At 40.8% G+C, this 27908-nt stretch overlaps 1 protein-coding gene across 1 annotated transcript in view; it reads left to right on the forward strand.

The window, feature by feature from the left end:
* Positions 1-27908, forward strand: part of DNAH11 (dynein axonemal heavy chain 11) — a 360125-nt gene that overhangs the window by 190257 nt on the left and 141960 nt on the right. The window contains exons 52-56 of the mRNA XM_040260639.1: positions 1340-1502; positions 2623-2746; positions 3166-3308; positions 15614-15775; positions 27223-27456. Coding sequence (XP_040116573.1) covers positions 1340-1502; positions 2623-2746; positions 3166-3308; positions 15614-15775; positions 27223-27456 — 826 coding nt within the window. The remainder of the gene's footprint in view (positions 1-1339; positions 1503-2622; positions 2747-3165; positions 3309-15613; positions 15776-27222; positions 27457-27908) is intronic.

Here is a 27908-nt window from a genome sequence, read left to right on the forward strand (position 1 = left end):
TGTGCCCTTGAACATTGTAGAAAGAGACTTTGCCACTTACAGACTGTCGATGCAGACCTCAAAGCACACATTAAAATGAAATGAAAACCCTGCCTTGTAAGTTGGGGCTTCACTAGTGTTAGAGAAATCTAACAGCTTTGCCAAGGTGATTTTGTCTTGTGGTCATGTGAAGTAAAATTTAATGAGGTGGCTGAGCTTGGAAAAATAACCTGTCTTTTCAGTTATTGAAGGTTTTCAGGAAATGATCGTGCATGCTGGACCTACTATAAGTGATCCCAACTTAATTCTTTGAAAAAGTACTCTTAAAAAAAAATGTGTTACAGATTGTTTGGATTGTTCAGGGCTTAAATTCATCTCAAGAAAGCAACTGAGAGCAAACACAGCAGTCTTTTTTTAAAAATGTTTTTGCATTTGGGCTTCCATAGGCTTATATTGGGGGCTTCCCTGGTGGCTCAGCAGTAAGGAGCCCACCTGCAATGCAAGAGATTCAGGTCCCATCCCTGAGTTTGGAAGATCCCGTTGAGGAGGGCATGGCAACCCACTCCAGTATTCTTGCCTAGAGAATCCCGTGGACAGAGGAGCCTGGCTATAGTCAGAGGACAGAGGCTATAGTCCGTGGGGTTGCAAAGAGTTGGACACGACTGAAGCAACTGAACACACGCTTATGTTGATCATGTTAAAGCCAACTTATTCCTAGCTGTAAGATGTAGCAATAATATCAATAGGATAAGCATTCAGAACCTCTTCGATAATAGAGAAAAAGGGTTTAGTTGACTTTACTGGAGATTTACTGCTTGGCTTCTAACACTTTCCGAGAATGTTTTAGACGGTTCAAGGCACGAGGAAAGCTTTCATGCAAGGGACATAAGAATCATGTAAAAAAGGCAAGTGTTTAAAATGCATGAAGTAAATCTCATGTGAGGTGTTTGTTGGTGTAAACAAATCGGTTCTTCCCCAAATAATTCTATAGCAAAGTTTCTGGCACAAATACATTTGCCCTTTGATATCCTTATACATGGATACTGATGTGCCATTAGGATCTTTCTTGCTAATCAGGAAAATGTGATGCTTTGATGCAAGTCCTTGTATTCATTTTCTGCCTTCTTTTGGGTGAGAGTAACACGGCAATGGGAGTCAGGATGTCATTGGCCAGGATGGTTTGTTAGGCAAGTGGTAAGGGGGCAGATGCAGGCAGCATCTTTTTGTTTGGGAAACAGAAGAACAAGGACTGAAAGTCTGAAATAAAAATCAGAGTTTAGATCTAAATATCTGAAAAATGAAACCACATAGCCCTGAGGCTCGTTGGATATCATCTGTTAGGGGTACTTTCTCTCCCCAGATGTCGCATCAGCCGCATTCTGCAGTCCCCTCAGGGTTATGCGCTCTTGATCGGAGTGGGCGGCAGTGGCAAGCAGAGCCTGTCCCGCCTGGCAGCTTACGTTTGCAGCCTCGAGGTCTTCCAGATCACTCTGACCCAAGGCTTTGGGATCCAGGAACTTCGGGTAAGTCTGGTGATGGGCGGCCCCATGCTCCTTCTGCCCCAAATAAAGGTGCTCCAGTCAAGCATGGAGGGGGGCGGGTAAGCTCTTCAGAGGATTTTGTTGGCTGTTTCTCCTTCATGGACTTCGCTGGTGGCTCAGACAGTAAAGAAACTGCCTGCAGGGCAGGAGACCTCAGTTTGATCCCTGAGTCGGGAAGATCCCCTGGAGGAGGAAATGGCAACCCACTCCGGTATTCTTGCCTAGAGAATCCACATGGACAGAGGAACCTGATGGCTACAGTCCATCGGGTCACAAAGAGTCAAACACGACTGAAGGACTAACACTTTAACTTTCTCCTTCATTGTCGAATTAATAATAGTAAACTGCTACCAGGATTTATATGTGTAAAAGCCTATAAGCCTGTCAGACTTGCTCAGAAAACATTTTATTAAATACTTGCCTACACAAACATGTTTTTCTTTTGTGCTGACCATACCTGATAATCAGCAGTGTTCATACACCAATACGATGGAGGGGGGAAAAGATCCTTTTTTTTTTTTTTATCTTAACAAGTGCATAGAGATTTTTTTCCACTTTGTATCAGATTGTGAAAATGATGGGAGTACAGTCGAGAAACACTGACATGTTTTTAAAAATTTTGCTTTTGAATCACAATAGTACTTACAAAATAGTACTTAAGAGTTTGTGGCAAGTGCTATTTTAAAGCAAACAACAAAGCACTTGCTTTCAATATTACTAAATAAAACTAGTAAACTCTAAGTCACCAAACAATGACGTAGATGTTAAAATGAGCCAAAAACTTCTTTTCACTGCGTTGCTTAACAAAATCATTCCTGAATTCACTTTTGCTTGAATAGAAGGGAGTTGTTTGTCGGGAGCCTGTTTGCATCTTGGGCTCCTTGAAACCATAAATATGACACTCAGGATTATGTGCCAGAAATGGAGCTGATGTCACAGTGTTTGCCGCCGTAAGAAGAGAGTCACCGAGAGGAAAGAACGTATAAACGGGGAAAGGACGGCACGCAGCCATCCCGCTGTAGCATCTCAGTTCTGCCCACCCCTCGCCAACAGCACGCCAGCATGTTAACACAGTGTGAGTGATGGCCTCTGTTTCTTATAGGTAGATCTTGCCAATCTGTACATCAGAACTGGAGCCAAGAACATGCCCACCGCGTTCCTGCTGACAGATGCCCACGTTCTAGATGAGAGCTTTCTCGTGCTGATTAATGACTTGCTGGCATCAGGTGATTAAACCAACACATTCCGTGAAAGATCTTCCCCAAAGACAAATGATCTGTGGTTTCAGTGAACTTTAAATAGAGATAATTTGTCTTTGAGATGTTTGTCGGGGCATTCTTTGGGGAGAAACGTATAAACCTAACTAATTTGAAGTGTATCGCTTTCTTAGTCTGCTTACGATGTGAAAGGCCTTGCAGGGGCTTTCAGTGAAGTAAATGTTATTCTTGCCTGTGCAAGTTTAGTGGGTGGGTTTGTCATAGCTTGTTGTCACTGTGTCGTGTCTTATAAATACAAAAAAAAAATTGCATTTCTGGTTTCAAATTCTATCATTAAAGCTGAACTTTTTATTAGCATTTTAAGTCATATCTAAAAAATATGAATTATAGCAGTCTTCTAATAATTCTACTCATTCCTTTGGGGGCAGGGGAAGTTCCTGATCTGTTCAGTGATGAAGATGTAGACAAGATAATTTCTGGAATTCGTAATGAAGTTCGTGGTCTGGGCATGGTGGACTCCATAGAAAACTGTTGGAAATTCTTTTTGGCCCGAGTGCGACGACAACTCAAAGTAAGAAACACTTGCTTTCCTTGCATTTAGTTAAACGTGCTGTTTCAACTCTGATATGGTTCTGTCTGGGAATTCATATGACAAGTTTGAATTCCACTCATACATTTTGTAAGGACATCCAGTCATTCAGTGTAAAAGGCCATTTGCATATTTTCTCGAGTGTCTGGAGGGCACCTTCTTCAAGTTTCCTGTGATGCTGGTTCCCTACAAGGCCTTGTTCTAAGCAGATTGAGCACCCGAGTGAGCTGGACATGGTGTCTGTCCTTGAAGAGCTTATGCTGTTACAGGAAATGAGACATCAGAAATAAGTGTAGCCATGCTGATTCCAGAGGAGTTCAGCATCCTTTCTAAGGGCAGTAGGCCTCCTGGAGAAAGTGGTATACTGTGTGTCAGGTATGGCTTGGAATTTCTGGGGATGCGGTGGGTTGGGGAAGAGCTTTCAGGGAGAGGAAATAGCATTTAGAAGAGTTAAGAGTGGACTGCATGGTACATATTTGGAGAAGCCACAAATAGGACTAAATCAGGGGTCCCCAGCCTCCCAGATCTAATGCCTGATGATCTGAGGTGAACTGATGTTATAATAATGGGGGAAAAGTACACAGTGAATGTAATGCACTTGAATCATCCTGAAACTATCCTCTACTCCCTGGTCCAATGAAAAATTGTCTTCCACAAAACCAGTCCCTGATGGCAAAAGGGTTGGGAACTACTGCTCTAAATGACTGGGGACATAGAGTTCTTATTGGAAGAAACAGGTGGATCAGGCTGGGAAAGTTAATTCGGTTGAGGAAAGGGTGGGGCTTCCCTCATAGCTCAGTTGGTAAAGAATCCACTTGCAATGCAGGAGACCTGGGTCCGATTCCTGAGTCCAGAAGATCCCCTAGAGAAGGAAATGGCAACCCACTCCAGTATCCTTGCCTGGAGAATCCCATGGACAGAGGAGCCTGGCAGGTTACAGTCCATGGCATCACAGGAGTCGGAGATGACTTGGTGACTAAACCACAGGTGTTTTGTAGATTGTTAAAGGAGCAGAGGAAGAGTTTGAGATGAGGAAGTGATACTATGTTAGTACTTCAGGGCAAGTAGCTGAGGCCATCACTCAGATGATCTGAGGTTCAATCCTGAGCTCCTCCACAGAGACAACTCCATGCCCTAGTGTAGGCACAGGGATATAATGTAACCAAGTAACAGCAGCAGGAAGGATGAAGTATTAGAACAAGAAACCTCGCCACACTCATGGCAGAAAGCCAGTTGAAAATACTAGTATGGAAAATTCAGCCTTCCTAAATAGTATTTAGTAACCAAGAAAAGTTATTTCTTTGCTCCTCCTTTTAGTATTCTTTGCTCCTCCTTCTAGTATTGTAACTTCTTTGCCACTCCTGTAAAGCCTGGAGTACACAGGAAGAAGGGGGATGAGCTGTGAATATGCCTCTGCCTGGAAGGCTTCCCTGGTGGCTCAGATAATAAAGAATCCACCTGCAGTGCAGGAGACCCCAGTTCAATCCCTGGGTCAGGAGGATCCCCAGGAGAAGGGAATGACAGTTCCCTCCAGTATTCTTGCCAGGGAAATCCCATGAACAGAGGAGCCTGGTGGGCTGCAGTCCATGGGGTCGCAAGGTTCAGGAGGTCGTGGAGGTTCAGGTATACAGTAGCTAAGATTCTCCTCTACCCTCCTGTTTCAAATTCTACATTGGTCTTACTGAGCATTTCTGGTCTGAGCTTAGAAATCAGAATTTAAGGTTTGGATGCCCAGAGGGTTTTCTGCCCATCAGAAGTGTGACTAAGCATATGTTGGCCAGATTGTAACAAGGCTGGAGATTTCTCCCTGTTCCATTGTGGTATAGTTGGGTCAAATTTTCTTTGTGAAATGGGAAAACAAGTACAACAATGGAATTTGAGATAGTAACATAATTAATCGGACTTTCCAGGTGGCACTAGTAGTGAAGAACCCGCCTGCCCATAAGAGACACAGGTTCAGTCCCTGAGACGGGAAGGTCAGCAGCAATCTAAGTCTGTTGTTCAGAGCAGCGGAATCAACATTACCTAGGAACTTTTCAAAAGTGCAAATTCTCCAGCCCTACCCTAGAACTCTTGAAGTGGAAACTCTGGGTGGGACCCAGAAATCTGTTTCCACAAACCCTCCAGGTGATTCTGAAGCATGCTGAAATTTAACACCCATTGTTATAAATAACACTAGAATGAGCATACTTTACAGACATCTTGTATACATAACTTTGCTTGCTTTTGTAGGATAAATTCTTAGAAGGGAAATTGCTGTTCAATAGTTACACCTTGTAGTAGTTTTTAAGTCATGCCTACAAATTCGTTGATGTTCTTCTCATTCTCAGGTGGGATCTAGGGCCCCTCTTGTTGGCTCTGGGTGAGCTTATCCCTGCTTCAGCTAACAGAGTAGGGTACAGAGCAGCACAAGGATGCTGAGTAACCTCTGAGGCTGGGACATAAAGGACCCACTTTTCCATTGAATTGCACATGGTTTTCTTTATGAGTTCTGTGTATTTATCGATTAGGTTTATAGGTGGGTGTCAGATATTTTCCCTGTTCTATTATTTGTCTTCTAAATATATATCTTTAAAAGACATACGTGTGTGTGAGTGAAAGTGAAAGCCACTCATTCGTGTCCAACTCTTAGCAACCCCATAGACTATACAGTCCATGGAATTCTCCAGGCCAGAATACTGGAGTGGGTAGCCTTTCCCTTCTTCAGGGGATCTTCCCAACCCAGGGATCAAACCCAGGTCTCCCACATTGCAGGTGGATTCTTTACCAGCTGAGCCACAGGAAAGCCCAAGAATACTGGATTGGGTAGCCTATCCCTTCTCCACAGATATTCCAAACCCAGGAATCAGACCAGGGTTTCCTGCATTGTAAGTGGATTCCTTACCAACTGAGTTATCAGGGAAGCCCTATATATGTGGTACATTTCTGTTGATTTGTTTATAACTCTGAAAAGTTTTTTAAAGTTTTTACACTAGACTGATCAGTGTTTGCCTTTGTGGATTTGGGGTTTCTTACATATTTAGGAAAGTATTTTTTTCTGTCATATTTTAAGACTCTTCACTAGAAGCAGTTAGAACTCATTTGGGCTTACAAATGAAGAGAACATCCAAGAACAGTTCTGGAAAGCCTCCCTCCCACATCAGAGTCCAGACTAGCTCAGTAAGCCCCTTACACACCCATGCTTTCCTGCCCTTCTTTCCCACCAGCATCCATCCTGATGCCTCCTGCCTCATGGCCACATGACAAGTGTGTGGTCTGTATTTCCGGCAGGAGAAGGAGAGGCACAGGAGACTTGGGGCTCTCTGAATCAGGAATCCAAAGCTCCCCCAAATTCCTGAGCTGACATCTTACTGATCCCAAGTGTGTCCCTTGTCAGCTCCACCTATGAGGGAGGATGTGGAGGTGCATATTTTTTCTTGTCACGAGGGCTTGATGGATAAATTGGGACATTGGTTTAGAATAGCAGCAGCAGCAGCCATTCTGGGGTCTGCATGCTTTCATGGTTTTCTGTGGTTAAAACGGTGCCACAGCTGGAATACACGCATCGTTATGTGTGACGCAGCGTGAACTGAGAGGTTTCAGGTTAATTTTTTTCCCCAAAAAAATATGTTCTTATCTTACTAATTTAAAGTACCACTTTTATTATGTGCCGGATAGTATATTAACTGGGTCTATTTCCAAATCCTCTATTCCATTTTCTTGATACTACTGCTGATTCTAGCTTTGTGCTGTGCGAGTTACGAAACCCTCATTATACTTTTTTTTTAATCTAGTGTCTCATTGCACTTATCTAGCTTTTCTTTGTTGCCCTTAGATATTTTTACGTTTTGATAAACAGCAGAATCATTTTGTCAAATTCTAAGCACATTCCATTTAAATTTTGGCTGAAATCATGCCAACAACTTTTAAAATATATTTTAGAGAGAATTTAATCTTCATGATAAATAGTCATTTATTGTTTTTGTAGAAGGCTTATTTCCTTCATAAAGCTTCCTAATGGTGTATTGTTTCTGTATAGGAGAGCTGTTGATTTTTAATTTTATAGTCAGCCACCTTACTGCCTCTCTGATCGTTTCTGTTAGTTGGCTGATATATAGCCTGAAGATGATGATCGTTTGTCTTGCCCAATATTTTATTTATCCATTCTCCTCCCACATTGTATTGTCAAATCTACAGAAGAAAGTGTTTCTGAGGTTCCACTGTTACATTTTGTGTTGGCTTTTGACTCAGGGTGTGTCTTCTTAGGGAAGTATCTACCTATTGAATTCTTTTGCAACATCTTTTGAGGTAATGATATGGTTCTCCTTGAACTTAGTAAGATTCGTGTAGCTCAGAGACAGTACGGAAGTTTTGCATTTTCATACTGTTAGATCCATCAGGACTTTCCTTTATGTGTTCCCTGCGACTCTGTGCTTCAGCAGGCCTTACTAGAATTGAGACCATTTTTATGCTTACCTCTGTTGTTGTCTAAGCCTTTTCATCGTCACCTTTTTCAGGATGCACCTTGGTTCTAGCTAGAATTTATTTTGGAGTTAGATATGGATCATTTTTCCTTGTTGTCACAGGATTACTAATTGGATGATTCATCTCTTCCCTATGAAAATGAGTAGCAGGGTGTTTTAGTTGTTTAATGCTAAGGGGGAATAAGATCTCTGCCCTGAGTATTTCGCATCCTTCGTGGCCTTGTCACTTGGTTTGCTACCTCATGAGAAAGGTTAGTGGTCAGTGCCTTTATCTGAGGGAGAAACAATGTAGCGAAGAAACAGGTCACCTTTCATCTAGAAAACCACAGCTTCCTTCTCTTCATCCCGATGTACTGCCCTCAAATCCTTGGAATTTTTTTTAAGAATAATGCATTTCTCTGTGTCAGGGTCATATTAAGTGTATTGTGATATTCAGCAGCATGTGCTAGAGACTCAGAATTTCTGATGAGATTGATTATTTCCTTTGCGTATGTTCCTTGCTGGGCAACATGGGAAGCTGGATGTGCAACAAGGGTTGGTGAGCACGCCTGGCGGTCAGGCTAAATGATGTGACGTCGCCACCCCATTGCCTGTGTTCACCACCGCAAGTCGCTTCCTATTCACAAGGCAGGGGCAGTGAGAACCTGTTGGCATGTGAAATGTGACCTCTGACTCCCGCAGGGCAGTGCCCACTAATGATGCCCGGATGTGTGTTCCTGGATGGGCTGAAGCAGACCAGTGAATCAGTGTCAGATGGCCCTCTCCTGCACATTTGCATATGTGCGTCTTTTCCCACGTAATTCTCACCTTACACCTGGAGTGGAGGACGCTCATTCTCTCCTGCTAACTTCAGTTAACACGAAAACTCGTCTTTCTTGTCTTCCTTCCTGGCTATCTGAAGGCATGGGGAAAGAACACTTGGAGTATGTAGCTGCCCCTGATTCTTTCACAAGACTTTGGATATCTGTTCAGTTATTCACTATCTATGGGGGTGTGTGTGTAGTTTTTACTTTCTCCATATGGTTTTGTGTTTTTAAATTATATATATACTTCCCTGGTGTGTGTGTGTGTATGTATATATGTTATGTTGTTATATATACCACCTTGGTGGCTCAGTGGTAAAGAACCTAGTGCAATGCAGGAGATGTGGGTTCAATCCCTGTGTCAGGAAGATCCCCTGGAGAAGGAACTGGCAACCCACTCCAGTATTCTTGACTAGGAAATCCCATGGACAAAGGAACCTGGTGGGCTGTCATCCATGGGGTCACAGGGAGTCAGACACGACTTAGTGAGTAAACAAAGGCACATATATGTTATGTATACATGTGTATACATGTATGTATATAGAGAGAAGAGATTCATTTTTTATGAGAAGCATATGTTTGTTATAAAGAATTTAAAAAAATACAGAACCATATGAAGAAAATAAAAACTATGCTTAGTTATATTATCTAGAGATAATGACTGAAAACCTATTGGTTTATTTTCTTCCAACTTTCTATGTGTATAGACACACATACAAAGCATTTATTCAGAACTAATTCTTTTTTTCACATCTCTATTTTCTCTACCTCCCTCTTTGCCATTTTGTTTCAAAATCTCCCACAGGGGAAAAAATATCAAATGATTCTAAGAATTTGGAGTATGGGGTGAACTATTTAACTCAAATGCACTTTATTTTCAATAACTGTTTGAACCCTTTATCCAATTATACCCTTTGCCAATTCCCTCTTGGTTTGTTAGAACTTTTTATTGATTTATGGGAGCTCTTTATATAATGTAATGTTAAATATATATAATTCTTTTTCTTCATGGATTTGCTTTTTAGGAAACATTTTCATACTCTGGTTAAGAAAATATTATTCTGAATTTTCTTTAAGTTAATCTGTAGTTTCTTTAACGTTTAGCCCTGGGTTGCTTTTTGCAATATAAGGTGGCCTTTCTTTTTCTCCCCCAAATTGTCCCAACATCACTTATCATATCATCTTTCATTATAACCTATTTGAAATGCTACCTGTACCATATGTTAAATGCCTAAAAGTGGGGTTTGCCAGCATCAATGGCACTTGTTCTTGCAACTTCCTATGTACAGAATGTCAGCAAAAGTGGGACTACTCTGCTCACAGAGCAGCACAGATCACAAGAGAGAAACCTTATGGGTCCTTCAAATATGGACCCATTTAGTAGATGTTCAGGCATCTGCATCTGATATTCTGTTTTTAATAACCACCATTATATGAGGTTATGGGGCTGCAGACCGGCCTGAGGTTAGTGTGTGCAGTGCCAGCCCTACAGACAAGGGATTCTTCTCCTCATATATACAGGAGTAAGTGGGAAGGAAATATAGAAGGGAATCTAATTCCTACTGTCTTTACTCTTCAAGAATGCATTTGCTCTTTGCTGTATTGGACTTCCACATACAACTTTATGAATTGAAGAGGTTTTCAGTTAAGAAAAAAACAAAATAATTAAAACTCTCCAGTGAAAATTTTTTTACCCCTTGTAAAAATCTGTACTGACCAATGTTCACAAGTGAAAGGTCATGGAAACGATTTCATTGTGTGTTACCTAGAAAGAAAATAAATATAAATACCTGTAGAAGGTGTGCATGCTGTAGATGCTGTTGAACATCATAAAAATAACTGAAGTTAGAAGGTTATTCGGTTAGAGGATAGTACAGAAAAATATATAAAGGTGATAGAGATATTAAAACAGTCGAACTGAGGAATCATTTCTAGGCTAAACTTCCACGCCTATGAGGATTCTCTCGGTAAGACTGAGATCTCATCATTCTTGAAAAATACTGAGACTTTGAGGATAAATGCAAGCACAAGTTATGGCTAGAAGCTTCTGAAGTGAATATGTGGGAGGATTACCTCTATATGAGAAAAAACATATCAACTGGAAAAAAATACAGTGATGGTAGCAATTCAGATTTCTGTCACAAGAGGAAAGGGACTGAGGCCTTTAGTGATATACAAATGAATATGTACTTGCATGGGATCTAATCAAAAAGAAACTGAAATGTATGACAGAGCACAATGAAAAGGGGGGTATTACAAATGAGTCATAACACCTGTGTAGAGGGGAAAGAAGGGAATAGAAAATTCTATGGTATGGATACCAAAAGCAAGTTCCTGACATCCAAATGTTAGAGCTGTAGAAAATACATAGACGGTGATTTCAGGGTTTGCTTTTTACTTGTGAGAATTTGCTTTTAGAAGAGAGCACAGCTGTCTGAGGCATTTTTAACTTTCTTAGCTGACTTTTCTTTCCAGTCCATTGCTGGGAACTAACTTAAGCCAATTTGGTCATTTGCAGTTGTGAGGAACTATCTGGGGATATATTTCAGGAACCCTCAGTACTTGGAAGTAGATGACACCAGTTTAGGGGGTGGGGTCTGATCCCCCCAAAGCCCCCAGTTTAAGGTGTGCTGCAAAGAAAGAAGCCTCAGACTGAACTCTGGTATATATAGGGTTTGTAGCACATAACTTAAAACAAGTTCTGAAGTCTTAAAATCTGCCCTATAAGCTTGTAATCCCAACACTGTCCTTTTAGGAACCTGACTAGTCCTCTGGGACCTTTCCTTTGAGGCAGGTATAGAAATATTTCATGGTAGGATTAAGCTAAAATGCTCATTGGTATTGCATAGAAGTACAAAAACTTTCTCCTTTCTATAAGCTTATTTACCACAGAACTGGTCAAACCCGAAGTCTAAGGTGTCAAGGGGAAAATTACAGGGATACTTCAAGATGTATTTTCCTATTTTGTTTGTTGAACAGTGGAGGTGCAAGTACAGCTATTTCTATATTTCTATATTTCTAAGATATCATGAACAATATCATTTCATCATCGAACAATCATATTCAGTATTCATGATGCTAACCAACCAACCAACCACTTATGGTGATAAGAGAAGTTAGCTAAGAGCTCAGGTAGCCAACTTAATAATGCAGGCTTCCATTAGAGTATGTGAAATGCTAGTTAAGCATCCCTAGCCTGTGTACTTCAGGGGATAACCAGATAATGGCTCCTAAGGTATAAAATGAGTATTAGCATGCCTGTTATAGTAGACTGAAGTATTTCAAAGGTATATTTTACAGGACCAGATGGCTTCACTGGTGACTTCTACCAAATATTTCAAGAAAAATTAATATCAATCCTTCTCAGTCTCTTCCAAAAATAGAAGGAGTGGAAACTCTCATTTTATAAGGCCAGTGTTACCCTGATACCATAGCCAGATCAGGACACCACAAGAAAAGAAAATTACAGGACAATATCTTTGATACATAGATGCAAAAATTTTCAACAAAATGTTAGCAAGCTGAATTCAACAGTACATTAGAAGTATATCCTACAGAATGATCAAGTGAGATTTATTGCAGAATGCAAGGATGGTTGAACATCCACAAGTCAATCATTATGATAGACCACATTAACAGAATAAAGGCTAAATATCATATGATCATCTCAGTAGATGGAGAAAAAGCATTTGACCAAAAGCACTCTCATACTCATAGCAGCATATATCCACGGTAGCCAATGTATGGAAACAACTCAAGCATCCGTAAAGGGATGAACAAATCAAGAAAATGCAAGATATAAACACACATCTATCTGCACAGTCACATATGGATACAGACACAATGGACATTATTCTGCCTTTAAAAAGCAGAAAACTCTGTGACAGCACGGTTGAACCTTTGGGGGCATTATTTAAGTGAAATAAGCCAGACAGAGAAAGACAAACACTTTATGGTAACAATAATATGTGCAATGAAAAACAGTAGAACTTAGGGAAAAAGTAGAAAAGTGGTTGGTAAGGGGTGAGAGAAATAGGGAGACAAATTGGTAGAAGGCTATAAACTTTCAATTACAAGATAAGGTCTGAGGACCTAGTTATTAACATGGTGACTATAGTTGATAATTGGAGAAGGAAATGGCAACCCACTCCAGTATTCTTGCCTGGAAAATTCCATGGACACAGGGGCCTGGTGGGCTACAGTCCATGGGGTCACAAAGAGTCAGACAAGAGCAACTAACACGCACATGTAGTTGACAATCCTGTATTGTATAATTGAAATTTGCTAAGTAGAGCTTACATATTCTCACTAAAGTACACATATGGGGTGAAGGATGTGTAACTGACTCACTGGGGGGAATCCTTTCACAATGTCTGTTTATGAATTGTCAAATTATACATATTAAACATCTTACAGTTTTATTTGTCAGTTATACGTCACCAGAACTGAAAGGGTAAATTATAGATATTACACCTTTTTTCTAATCATTTATTTGCCTTATTTCTTATCAGTCCTTTACTATGTTAATCTTTCATGAAATGAGAGAAATATACTAGGATCATTATAGGGTGATTTCCCGCCCCCCTCAACAGTGTTCCTTGAGGCAACAACTCAAGTTTACTCGAGAATATCTAAAGTTGTGGAGACTATTTTTAAAAAGAACAAAGCGATCAACAGTTTCCAGACATTCACCTGGGCTCTCGAAAAAACCTGATGTAAGACCACTGCCACGGAAGGCTGGATGGGGAGAGAATCTGTGCTAGATTTCTAGAAAAGGTGGAAATTACTGATCTGAGAGTCTGGGCAGTCCTTGTACTCCTCCAGGCTGGTAGGACGGAATCCTTTCCCTTCTTAGGAAGTACTTGTGAACAAGCATATTTCTCTGATTCTGTTCCCAGGGTCTATTTTAATGGGATAAGATTTAGGTTATTAAGGATTATTTGATTTATTTAAAATTCTCTAAATTTTCTATTTCACTCCGTTTATGTAGATAGAAATTTAGATTCTGTGAGTGTTTCACCAACTGCAAAAGCATTAGAAATGTAAATGCTTCATTTAGGTATTCCCACAGAAAATTTCAGATGATTAGGTTACAGCTGTGGGTGTCAGAGTCACCTGGATAGCTTGTTGCAAACACAGTTTGCTGAGCCCCACCCAGAGGCCTGAGTTAGATCCAAGAATTTGCATTTCTCACCAACTCTTAACTGTGAAAACTACCAGTCTCCTATCACCTGCCCTCCGAGTGAAATTTAGATGGTACTGTAAGCCTCCTTATTTAAGCCACAATAAATAACATAGGGGGAAAAATGTCTTCAACTGTAAAATTGTAGAAAAGGAAATAGTTTTTTTTTTTTTTAAATCAGCATTCTATATTATCTTCCAATAAATAAGGCATATCTAGTGATATTTACTCAAAGTATTTTTCCCTGAGGCTAACCAGACATGATTCAGATGCTTTGTTTTCTAACACACTTTTGAGACCTCATAGTATGCCAGTAATAAATGTAGAAATATAGCAAGTGTCGAAGTGATGGAAATATTTAGTAACTCAAATGAGCTTCCCCCTCCTCTGCCTTTGTTAAAATTACATATAAATGAAGTTTCCAAAGTTGTCATGAATGAGAGGTAAGTTGGTTGGGAAAAACCAACTTGGAGGACATTAAAGAAAAATATTCATATTTGGGGAGACAAGGCTGAGAGGAGAAATCTAAAATCTCAATTTTAAGTGAAAATTCTGCATTGTAACTGAGGCTTGTTACTGAGGACATGCAATTTTAGAGCAGTTATTAGATTTGTGATTAGACTCTTGATATAAAAAAATAAATGATCAGCCAGGTTATGCATTGTTGGAAATCACTTAAGATCTTAGGATTCATCTCGAGTTGTTGAAGACCCATAGTATATAAAATTAACACAGAGTAAAACCACCTGTTAAATGGGAATACAAGGTTTCACATATTATTATGGTTTTTATGACATGAATTCTAAAATGCAATGCAGGAAAAATCATATTTCATGAAAAATGGTTTTGTCAGATGCCTCATCTCAAAGTGTGAGAGATTTCATTAAGAGAATGCAGAGCTTTGTGTATGTCATCAAGGGCAAGCCGTGCCCAGAAAAAAGAAAACCAAGACTCGTCCTCAGATGTTATCCCAGTTGGCACCAGTGCCCCCAGTGCCCTCAAATCCACGGTGACCCAGGAGAGAAGGCAGAGCACAAAAGGGTGCTTCATAACACCTCCATTGTGCTAGTATACACACAGAACGCCACATCTGATGATCCCAGGCGGGATTTTCAGACCCGCCCGACTCCTGACAACCTGCTTGCCTCACTGAGCTTCGGTGACACGTCTCAGCCGAAACTCAGGTACTCTTGATAGCAGCAGTCCTGAGTCACTAGAGAGAGGATGGAAACCTCCCGATTTAAATGAACCCTTAAGTCATTGAATACTTAAATAGAACTTTGCAAACTTACAAATTTCTCATTGGGATCATGTATAAACCGACTGTTTTACTCTTTTAAAAATGTTAAGTATGAACTCAAGTGAATGTATTTTATTTTAAATGGGAACAAAGTATGCAATATGATAAAATATTGTTTTCTTAAAAGTATCTCATACACAGTTTTAAGGAGCCTGATGAATGACATAATAGGAGCCAGAAGATGAAAGTCTTGGTATTATCAGAGATTTGATTTTTAATTTTTAATTTTTTACTATCATAATGTGACTTGTGTAATAGAAAAGAATGAATTTCTCACTGTACATTAGGATCATCAAAAATGTTCAGAAGGAGAGGGATTGGTTTTAAGGAAAGCACACAGCAGTATTTCTGTATGTCTGATGGAGTCCTGTGTACTTTGATTAGCAGGGAGGTTAATGTTGCTTTCCACTCTATGGTGCTTTAGGCTGCTTTAATGTCACGGTTGGCTGCGCTCCTTTCTTTCATTGTCCAGGGTCTCAGTGTAATTCTTTGCTCACTCATCACCCTCCTGGTTCTGCCCTGCCCCCGTGTCTCCACAGATCATTTTGTGTTTCTCTCCGGTTGGTCACACGCTGAGAAGTAGAGCTCGGAAGTTCCCAGCCCTGGTTAACTGCACGGCTGTTGACTGGTTCCATGCTTGGCCCCAGGAGGCTCTGGTCACAGTCAGCAGGAGGTTCATTGAGGAAACCAAGGGAACTGAGGTATGCTGTGTCAGCCTCCAATCTCTCTCTCTCAAAACACTCATGTACTCGCACACTCTGACCCAAATCCTCAGTAAATAATTTCCAAAATACACCTTCTAGCAGAAAGTTGTCCTTATTTGTTTAAGATGATAGTATCATCCTTGTGAGTTTACATTCTATGGAATATAGTGACTGATCTTTTGTGTTCAGTTGAGATGTGTACACACATACACACAGCACGTGATCAAGTTCTTACTCAGCCACAGATTCACCAAAAGGCCAAGATCATCACTTACTTGAATCATAACGGGGCTTACTGGATATAAATCCTTTAAATCCACAACTAGAAACCTAAACAAAAAAGTAGCCACCCATAGCTATGCAATGCTTGATCTTAACAAAGTAAGCCGATTCTGTGATTTTTCTCATTTATGGTATTGCTAGGTGAAAATCAGCCCCCGTGGATTTAGTAATCATTAAGTCATATAATGTATCTGCTTCTTTGTTTTATGGGTTTATGTTTTATAGATCATGTATGTCATTTGCTCATGATGAAATTTCCACCTCCTATTGTATTTTCAAATGGTCGCATGAAACAAAACAAAACTTCACTCAGATTCAAAGAGAAAAAGAAATGGGGTTATGAGGGAATATTAGGCCTCCTAGAAATTAAGCTGGGTGTGAAGCGAGCATCTTTCTGATTAGGTAGTTTGGAAGGATGGTAATTGTGAACGTTTCCTAGGGAGTTTTGTCTTCCATTTCCATGGAGGGTTGAGGAGAGAGGGTGCCTAGAATAAATCAGACAGGAAAAGGCCTTCTCAGAGCCACAAGCAAGACTGGGGATATGTAAGGAGTGAAGTCTGTTACCAGTTGAAACAGTGAGCAAGCAGCCTGCCGTGGCCTCCCTCACTCCCCAAGGTATATAAGTGCTGCTTTTCCAAAGCCACCCTTTCACATTTTGTTCATAGTATATCTTCTGGTGCCCAGATGGTTAGAAATCTGGGCATTTTTACCAATTTAATGAATTGTTTGTAATATAGCCACCTTTACTGCATATTTATATTTATATACATAATATATAAAACTTTATCTTATATGGTTTATTTTTTCCTAAAGTTTATTAACGATTTAGTGCCTGATTGCCAGGGAAGAACTGTCATGCAACATATTAAAGACATATCCGACAGAGTTTAAGATATCCAAATACCTTCCCTCAATTTCTTGTCTTCACACACACACTTAAAACATTTCTATAAATAAAAGAAGAACCTGAGCTCTTCTGTTTTCACTGTTTTTTTTCATAGCCAGAAATTTCTTTCTCTTGCCTGTCTCTGTACTCACTCCTAACATTGAATGAGCTTACCCAGACCTTTAAAACAACAGCAACAGGATTTGAGGGGGCAGGTAGAGAGAGAGTAATATTACTATGTGGTTCTGTTGTTTTAAGTGATAGTCACTGTTTGCCACTGGCCAGGAAGCACCGCAAAGCCCCTCTTACGTTGAGGGAAATATACGTCACTTTGTTCTCATGTGCCATCACTGGACCAACTGACTTCTGTCTGAAATGCTGTTCTCCCCATGACGTGTCTTCCTGAAAAGTCAAAGGAACCCCGCCTAATGGAGACTAACACTTGCCTTAAATCTACCAGAAATCTTTTATACTTTAAAATCCAGAAGACCTCATTCAATATGATCACAAATAATGGTCACAGCTACTAACACAAATGTCTTCAGCTAATGCTAGGTCCACCGCATTCCTGGAATTACATAGATCACTATTTGGTCTTCTGATAATTACAGAAGGGTTCAGAACACTAAATTATTAGAGGGAGAGAGCCAACATGTATCCTTTAGTAAGCAAAAATCTGTTTTATCCAGTTCGTTTGATCAGGCTGGCTTGGTAAGGAAGAGTTAAGGACCAGTGTGCTTGGCTTCTTAATGCTCATTTCCCAAATAGGAGGAAACGAGGTTTAACTGAGTGTCTGGACAGTGCGTTAAGCCTCTTGTCTTTGCTGCTCTGATGCAGGTTTTCTCCTGCCCATGAGGGAGACAGCTCTTCCTGAAGGAGCTTGAATTCGCCAGTGACCGTTGACATCTGCTGGATGTGGCGGGACTTGCATCACTTTAAGTCCAGAGGGCCCCTGGCAGGTGCTCAGCTCTATTTGGTGGTATCACGATGCCTCCTATAGGATGCCGAGTGCCAAATAAGAACTTAAAAAGCACTTTCCCGTTGCTGTGGCGCCGAATTATGCCTGGAAACAAATTAGTCAGACGATTTCATTCCAGTGCTGCGTGCCTATTTAACTTTCCCACCTTCCTAATTTGTTGCTCAGGAGCAATAATTATAATTCAGAGTGCAACGTGTCCATGTTCTAAAAATGTGTGGGGCCTTTTCAGTAGAGGTCAAAAACAGCTTTTACATTTTTAAAATGAATACTAATTTGATCAATTTCTTAGTTTTAATTTTGATCATTAAGACTGAAAGTTATCAGCATAATTTAGGCACTTCTTAATTATTGACCTCATTTGCTGAGTGTAAGGTACTTATACAAGGTGACCCTCCTCTCCTTTAGCCACAGAGAAAGGAGTCATTAAAGGCAAGTGGTTTTGTGTGCATTGACATATAATTTTCAGTCAGTACACACTCAGAACCCAGGGGTGTGGGCTGATTGCTTCTAAGTAAATGTTTGTGCCACTTTTCTGTTACCTGGCATTGAACTAAAGTGACAGCTGACAGAATGACCAAATAGCTGACACTTGAGTATCACCAGCTATTTACCTGATGACTTTGTGTCAATACACACGCCTCACAGGACCCTTGGAAGTGGGGACAGGGAGACACGGTGTATGGAGGGAGGGGAGACCCTCTGGCTGTGCCTGGGAATCAGTTTGAAAATGATAATTGGGAGCAGGGCTTATTGAGAACTCTATGGGTCCCAGTTAGGAAAATTCAGGGGAAAAGGCAAGAGAAACAGGTGTTAAAAGATAAGTGATGCTTTTGGTTTTTCAAGTCAAAATGAATAATTGACATACTTGAAAGCAAGGCTTGATGAAAAGAGAGATTATTGAATGGAACTGAGAAGATGAGCTCTCTGAGGAGTGAAGTTTGCTCTGAAAGGAGTAGAAAAGAGGATCTCAGCAAGATGGAGATCATCCTTTTCAGGCATGTCCTCCAACTGGCAAGTGAAAATGCTCTGTCCTTTTGCTGACATACTGCAAAATAGTTACCCAAGCTGACTATCATCAGCATTGTCAAGAAAATGACTTTATTCCACATTCTGTCATCTCTTCCATGTAGAACTTGTTGAAGACTTGGCAACATCAGAATGGCATATTTTCCTGCCATCTCCAAAACTGATCCTGGGAAAACATCCACTCAAGGAGGAGAATACTACGTTCTTGTTGTTGTTCAGTGGCTCAGTTGTGTCCAACTCTTTGCGATGGACTGCAGCATGCCAGGCTTAACTGTCCTTCACCGTTTCCCAGAGCTTGCGCAAACTCATATCCATTGAGTCGGTGATACCATCCAACCTCTGTCTCCCCCTTCTTCTCCTGCCTTCAATCTTTCCCAGCATCAGGGTCTTTTCCAACGAGTTGGCTGTTTGCATCAGGTGGCCAAAGTATTGAAGCTTCAACATCAGTCCTTCCAATGAATATTCAGAGTTGATTTCCTTTAGGATGGACTAGTTTTATCTCCTTGCAGTCTATGGGACTCGCAAGAGTCTTCTCCAACACCACAGTTCAAAAGCATCAATTCTTCAGTGATCAGCTTTCTTAATAGTCCTACTCTCACATCCATACATGACGACTGGAAGAATCATAGCTTTGACTAGGTAGACCTCTGTGGGTAGAGTAATGTCTCTGCTTTTTAACATGACGTCTAGGTTTATCATAGCTTTTCTTCCAAGGAGAAAGTGTCTTTTAATTTCATGGTTTCAGTCACCATCCACAGTGATTTTGGAGCCCAAGAAAATAAAGTCTCTCACTGTTTCCATTGTTTCCCCATCTATTTGCCATGGAATGATGTGACCAGATGCCATGATCTTAGCTTTTTGAATGCAGTTTTAAGCCAGTTTTTTCACTCTCCTCTTTCACTTCCATCAAGAGGCTCTTTAGTTCCTCTTTGCTTTCTGCCAAAAGGGTGGTGTCATCTGCATATCTCAGGTTATTGATATTTCTCTCAGCAGTCTTGATTCCAGCTTGTGCTTCATCCAGCCCAGTGTTTCTCATGTACTCTGCAAATAAGTTAAATAAGCAGGGTGACAATATATAGCCTTGACATACTCCTTTCCCGATTTGGAACCAGACTGTTGTTCCATGTCTAGTTTTGACTGTTGCTTCCTGACCTGCAACAGATTTCTCAGGAGACAGGTATTCCTGGTGGTGTGGTATTCCCATCTCTTGAAGAATTTTCCACAGTTTGTTGTGATCCACATAGTCAAAGATGTTAGCATAGTCAGTGAAGCAGAAATAGATGTTTCTCTGGGATTCTCTTACATTTTCTTGATCCAACAGATGTTGGCAATTTGATCTCTGGTTCCTCTACGTTTTCTAAATCCAGCTCGTACATCTGGAAGTTCTTGGTTCACATACTATTGAAGCCTAGCTTGGAGGATTTTGAGCATGAACTTGCTAGCATGTGAAATGAGTGTAATTATACAGCCGTTTGAACATTCTTTGGTATTGCCTTCTTTGGGGTTGAAATGAAAACTGACCTTTTTCCAGTTCTGCGGCCACTGCTGAGTTTTCCAAATTTATTGGCATGTTGAGTGAGTCAAGATGGCTGAGTGGAAAGACGTGCACTCATCTTCTGTGAAAACACCAAAATCACAACTAGCTGCTGAACAACCATCAACAGGAGAAGGCTGGATCCCACCAAAAAAGATACCCCATGTCCAAGGGCAAAGGAGAAGCCCCAGCAAGACAACAGGAGGGGTGAGGGGCATAATCGCTTTAAAATAAAATCTCATACCTGCCAGAGATGTTTGAAGTGCAGAAATAAAACCTTGGTGTGCACCAAGACCCAAGGAAAGAAGCAGTGATCGCCACAAGAGACTGAGCCAGACCTGTCTTTGAGTGTCTCCTATGGAGACAAGACTCAGCACTGACCTGCTTCAGGGACAGGAGCTCTGGCTGCAGCAGTCCTTGGAGGCACAGCATGCTGGCATGAGTCTTTTGGAAGAGGTCACCATTACCCTACCATGGTTTGACCTTAGGCCAAACTACAGGGAGGGAGCACAGCCCCACCCATCAGCAGAAAATATGATTAAAGATTTACTGTACATGGCCTTGCCCACCAGAGCAAGACCCAGTTCTCCCTATAGCCAGTCTCTCCCATCAGGAAGCTTCCACAAATTTCTTATACTCTCCATCAGAGGGGAGACAGAATGAAAGCCACAACCACAGGACACTAACCAAACTGGTCACGTGGACCACAGCCTTGTCCAACTCAAATAAAACTGTGAGCCATGCCGCGTAGGGACAACCCAGACGGACGGGCCACGTTGGAGAGTTCTGACAAAACCTGGTCCACTGGAGAAGGGGATGGCAAACCTCTTCAGTATTCTTGCCTTGAGAACCCCATGAACAGTATGAAAAAGCAAAAAGGACACTTCCAATCCCAGGTTGGAAGGTGCCCAATATGCTACTGGAGATCAGTGGAGAAATAACTCCAGAAGGAATGAAAAGGCTAAGCCAAAGTGGAAACAATGCCCATTGTTGTTGTGTGGATGTGTCTGGTGGTGAATGTAAAGTCCGATGCTGTAAAGAACACTATTGCATAGGCACCTCGCATGTTAGGTCCATGAATCAAGGTACATTGGATGGGGTCAAACAGGAGATGGCAACAATGAACATCGACATTTTAGGAATCAGTGAACTAAAGTGGACTGGAATGGGTGAATTTAATTCAGATGACCATTCTATCTACTACTGTGGGCAAGAATCCCTTAGAAGAAATGGAATAGCCCTCATAGTCAACAAGAGTCCGAAATGCAGTACTTGGGTGCAATCTCAAAAATGACAGAATGAGTTTGTTTCCAGGGCAAACCATTCAATATCACGGTAATTCAACTCTATGCCCAATAACTAATGCCAAAGAAGCTAAAGTTGAACAGATCTAGAAAGATCTACAAGATCTTCTAGAACTAACACCAAAAAAAAAAAAAAAAAAGACGTCCTTTTCATCATAGGGGACTGGAATGCAAAAGTAGGAAGTCAAGAGATACCTGAAGTAACAGGCAAGTTTAGCCTTGGAGTACAAAATGAAGCAGGGCAAAGGCTAACAGAGTTTTGCCAAGAGAACACACTGGTCATAGCAAACACCCTCTTCCAACAACACAAGGGATGCCTCTACACTTGAACGCCACCAGATGGTCAATAGCAAGATCAGATTGATTATATTCTTTGTACATGAAGGTGGAGAAGCTCTATACAGTCAGCAAAAACAAGACCAGGAGCTGACTGTGGCTCAGATCATGAACTCCTTATTGCCAAATTCAGACTTAAATTGAAGAAAGTAGGGAAAACCACTAGGCCATTCAGGTATGAACTAAAGCAAATCCCTTAACAATTGTACAGTGTAAGTGACAAATAGATTCAAAGGATTAGATCTGACAGAGTGCCTGAAGAACTGTGGACACAGGTTCATAACACTGTACAGGAGGCAGTGATCAAGACCATTCCCAAGAAAAAGAAATGGAAAAAGGCAAAATGGTTGTCTGAGGAAGCCTTACAAATAGCTGAGAGAAAGAGAGACCCAAAAGGCAAAGGAGGAAAGGAAAGATACACCCATATGAATGCAGAGTTCCAAGAATACCAAGGAGAGGTAAGAAAACCTTCCTGAGTGAACATTGCAAAGAAATAGAGGAAAACAGTATAATGGGAAATACTAGAGGGACTAGAGGCAGGAGGATAAGGGGACGACAGAGGATGAGATGGCTGGATGGCATCACTGACTCGATGAACATGACTTTGGGTAAACTCCGGGAGTTGGTGATGGACAGGGAGGCCTAGCGTTCTGCAATTCATGGGGTCACAAAGAGTTGGACACGACTGAGCGACTGAACTGAGAGATCTCTTTAAGAAAATTAGAGATACCAAGGAACATTTCATGCAAAGATAGGCACAATAAACGACAGTAACTGTATGGACCTAACCGAAGGATAAGATATTAAGAGGTGGCAAGAATACACAGAACTATACAAAAAAAGATCTTAATGACATGGATAATCACGGTGGTGTGATCACTCACCTAGGAGCAGACATTCTGGAGTGTGAAGTCAAATTGGCCTTAGGAAGGATCAGTACGAACAAAGCTAGCAGACCTGATGGAATTCCAGCTGGGCTATTTCAAATCCTAAAAGATGATGCTGTTAAAGTGCTGCACTCAATATGCCAACAAAGTTACTTTACTGCTGTTCAAAGGTTGACTTTGTGACTGGTTTCTAGCTTCCTTTTAAAATCTTAGACCAAGCATAAAGTGTAGTAAATACTATTTTGCTAGTGATAGGTACATTAGCAGCATTTCTGTTCACAATTTTTAGCACAGTTCTTCCTTTGAAATAAAGTGAGGATTATTCAGTATAAATTTCAAAAGCAGAAAGATAACCCTATGCAAGAGAAATTCTGTGAATTTGTGGAAAATATCCTTTTTCTGAGGAATACTGGTATCATTTTAAAAGATCAAGACAAAAGCAAATGTAACCAAATTCTTACTGAATCTGCCTAAATCTCATACCAGCTTAAGCCTGTGTTCAAACAGATGAGAAAAGGCCCAGGTGGTGGTTAATATACTACCCATTCTTCAGCCCCCTTCCTCCTTTGCACATGCACACTAATATACTGCCCACCATACATTTCTTGCTCTATGCATATTAATTAAGTTTACAGTAGAATTTCAAAAAGCAATAGAATGCTGCTTTCCAGGGTTTTTGCAAACTTACATATGGAAACTTAGGAATGCCCTCTACCTGGAAAGGAGGGTCCAATTTTCACAGCTGCCCAGGAACTTGGACTTGCTATTTAGCTGAAAGTGTAGCTGAAATACACAGGAACATCAGTCCCTCCTAGCAACAGTTTTGTGACTTTCCTTTTCACTGGTCTCGCCAGAACCATCTCCTCCCTTGTCTTCTTTCTCTGAGAGATGTTTAGCTGGCTTGGCTTCCATCTTACCTCCTCACACCCTCAGACTTCAATTCCTTCTTTGTTTTAATATTCTGTCAGTGAACCATGGAAGGTTACCTCCTTCAAGGATGAAAAACTCATCTGGAAGATTACTAGCTTGTGCTGGGCTTCAGGTTGCCTTTAACCCAGGCTTGGTCCTAAACTTAAGATAAAAATGAAAACACAAACATGCTAACAGTAGAATGGACTACTGCACAAATGTTTGCCTTTTCCAAAGGAGGGCTTGAAAGGAAAGAGAAGCAGCAGAGCCAGAAGGAGTGAGGAATGTCCAGCTTTTGATTTTGTGGCAGGAGGAATAACTTGCCCAATTTGACGGAAGTGAAACTCACCAGGTCTCAGGACTCAAACGCCATGTCCCTGGCTGCCTCCACAGTATTTTCCTGAAAGTCCATTAGCACCACGAGGAGATCAGCAGAGGAGCTCAAATATTTTTGTGCCACTTTGTGCATTATTCAATTTTTGTTATTTAATAAACCAACCTTACAACCACAGTTTCTAATAGATTGACCAGCTCCCAAAAGAAGTAAAAAGTACAAATAATAGCTTTGGAATTACTGAAAATCAATAATTTCACAATTATTAAAAGTAAGTTAAATATGTCCAGTTTTTATATATTATACTTCAGTAAGGCTGTGAAAAATTAAATATAGAAATATTTTCTGAGGAGAACTATCAAGATGGATGACAGATATGTGACATTATATGTTACAGAATTATCCCAAGTTAAACTTGGAAACTTCTCTTTCTTCTGCCCTCGTTGGCCCCTCCTAGCTCTGTTACTTGAATGCAGTACTTCTGGAACTGAATTTTAAAGTACTGAATGTAAATAGTCGTCTTTGCTGGTCTTGGGAAGGTGTAAAATCTTACGCAGCACTTAAAGGGTTTGATTTCATTCTGGCTTCCAGGTATTGGTTTCCATTCCAATTTTGCAGTCATTTTCAACAGCAGTGATGTGCTGGACATTTGCTGTAAGAGTCAGGTGGCTGGGGTACTTGGTATGGCAATGATTCCCACTGCCTGAGAACCAGGACACCAAGTAGAAGAGATCTGTGTTTCTGTGTTTACAGAGAGCCAACCAAGAGAGTAGAACTTAAACACTTTTTATTAATATGAGGAAAAAACAGTTTCTTCTTTGCATTTGACTCTGCATTGGATCCAGCATTGTTTTCCAAGGCATCTTAGTGGGGAAACCCTGCATTTATAATCATTGGATACTGGCACTTCGCTTCTTTTTATTTTTGCCTTCACCGTGATTGGCTGCGAGATGACTGCAAATGAGATCAACCAGTTTTCATTAAGGGGCCGTATGTAGCAGAAATGATGTTCTTCACTCCATCCTCTAAAAGTGAAAAATACAGCATAGCATCACCATTGCTGTAGCTGCACCAGGAGCCCTCTCCTCCCAGCTCCCCCTGCCCCCCAAAAGAAAATTAGAGATAAATGAATGGCAGAATAAATAATTTATGCTAATGAAATTACTGCAATTAGTAGTTCTACAATGACCCTTTTAAAAGCCACAGCTGTTAATGTCAGGAAGTGCTGTCACTACTGACCTTATCATAAGAGAAAGTGACAAATTGAGAATGCAGGGAAGACCAGTCATCAAAGAGGTCTGTTCTGGAACGATTAGAGTTTTCTGAAAAACAGTGTGAATTACAACCAGCTGCTCCCTGGCTCTGCAAGTCTCCCATGCTGTGCCATTTTGTTAAGCCCGATAACAATAGTTATTTTGCCCCATTGAGACAAGTTGTCTCAGGCCTCTTCCAGCTCTACCGGAAACCACTTCTTCCATCTCGGATTTACAAATGAAACTGTTGTTAAAGAGAGCTGTTCAGGGCAGCCGAGGAGCCTCCTCAAAAGGATCATGGTTGGGTAGAGGCCAGATTTTTTTTTTCTTTGCTACAAGGAGGTTGCACTTGGCTGGGGACATATTTATCTATTTTAGAAAGATACATGCTGGCTTTGAGTTCTGTTAAAACAAGACAGGACAGGAGTAAATTTCTGCCCCTGTTTATATTACCGTCAGATTCTTTAAAAAATGATCCCTGCGGGGATCTGAGTTGTATGGCATTACTTGCTTAGAAGTTTATATTTGAATTCACTGTTTGGTGATACACGTATGTCTCAGATCAAGTGGAAACAAAGAATATTCAGAATGTGTATCGTCCTATATTTAACTTTTGCTTTAAAAACATTTTAGTAACTAGCACAGTGGATTTTTCATATGCAGAACAATCCAGTCTGTACATATTTTAAACCCATTCAGGCGTTTTCCGTGAGGTTGGAAAGTGGAGTGTTTGGACTTTGCTCTGGAGGCGTTCTTCTCCAGCAAGAATCGGCCTGTCTCTCCTCGCACCCCTGGCTGTGATATTAATGGCACAGCTTTGAAACGTTTAACTGCACCACCAGCCACTTGTGCGCAATTTCCCCAAAGATGTCTGAGTGTTATTGACAACACTTTGGTAAATTATGTGTGACTTTCCTAAGAGTTGGTGTAGCTCATTTAATTCATATTAATTGATTTTTAGGCTTCCCTTGATTAATTGAACCTGGTTCATCTTGTACAGAATGCAATAAATAATCATTAAAATGAGGGAGATGTGACTCCACAAATTAAAAAGTTAACTACTTCAGAAGTCGTAGAGGACAAAACAGAAAGAATGTCTAGTGGGGAGTTCTCCAGGGACTCCTCAAAGGAGAGTTGCTCCTTTTTCTTTTTTTCCAAATGAGAATGGGCATATTGTTCTCCCACAAGCAGTGACTTTTATACCTTACCCTAGGGTTTTTTGCAACATAAATTCTTCTAAAACGGTGCATTTCTCAGCTTAAGCTGTTTCTTTGTTTTGTTTTGTTTTTTTCCCAGTGACTGCAGAGTTGTTGGTTTTCTTTGGCTAAAGCTTAGCTTGAAAGTGACACCAAAAATACTTCCCTGAGTACAGTGTCTCAGTTTCTCCATTTTCTCTTTCACACACTTGATAAAAATCAAGTTGTAAAAAGCAGTGCTTGTGTTGCACCTTGGCTTTTGGGTTTGGTATGTGGAGCAGGGTAAATCCTTTGCCCTGCTTGGCAAGAAGAGGTAACGAAACTGAATACCTTCTTGTCATCTCTCTAAACCTGTGGATATCTCTGAAAGACTTAAGTTTTCCTAGATCTACTGTATGTGCTGGCTTTTAGAAAATAAATATTGTACAATTTTGCTAATTTTTCTTCCTTTTTTTAAGTCGGCATTTTTGTTTTCACTTGAGAGAATTTCATACGAATTGCAATGTGTACATTTTCAGCCCCTGGATAAAGACTCTATTAGCCTTTTCATGGCCCACGTTCACACTAGTGTACATGAAATGAGTACCAGGTATTACCAGAATGAGAGAAGACACAACTATACGACCCCAAAGAGTTTTCTGGAACAGATATCACTGTTTAAGAACCTTTTGAAAAAGAAACAAGAAGCGGTGTCCCAAAAGAAGGAGCACCTGGTGAATGGTGTCCAGAAGCTGAGAACCACAGCCTCTCAGGTATGACCAGGGTATGTTGTTACTCAGTGATACCTGTGCTTTTAGCATTGAAAAATACGTTTACTTTTGAAGAAGCTTTTTAACCCACTTAAAGATGCCTGGTCCTAAAATCTATAGATAATGATATGGAGAACACACAGTTCCCGCTCTCCTAAGCCTGGAAAGGTATCAGCCGCTTACGCGGTCATAGCTGGTTGGCTGGCCTGGCTCCATGCTGGGCAGTGTCGAGATGGTGAGTGGAATGGGCACAGCTGGTTTCCTCCCATCTCCCAGTGCTCTGGGCTTGTCATCAGATTGGTCTCAGATTCTCTACCCCAAGTGAAGACGTCATTTCTTGGCTGGTGCTATGATAAGGGTTGCTGTGACTGGGATCCCTAAGTACAGCTGTTTCCTCTGACCTGTTTGATCTGCTCCTTTTAGCCACCATTTCTTTTAGATGATAGTATCCAGCT

The sequence above is a fragment of the Oryx dammah genome, unplaced genomic scaffold, assembly GCF_014754425.2.
Source record: "Oryx dammah isolate SB20612 unplaced genomic scaffold, SCBI_Odam_1.1 HiC_scaffold_18, whole genome shotgun sequence".
NCBI lineage: Eukaryota > Metazoa > Chordata > Mammalia > Artiodactyla > Bovidae > Oryx > Oryx dammah.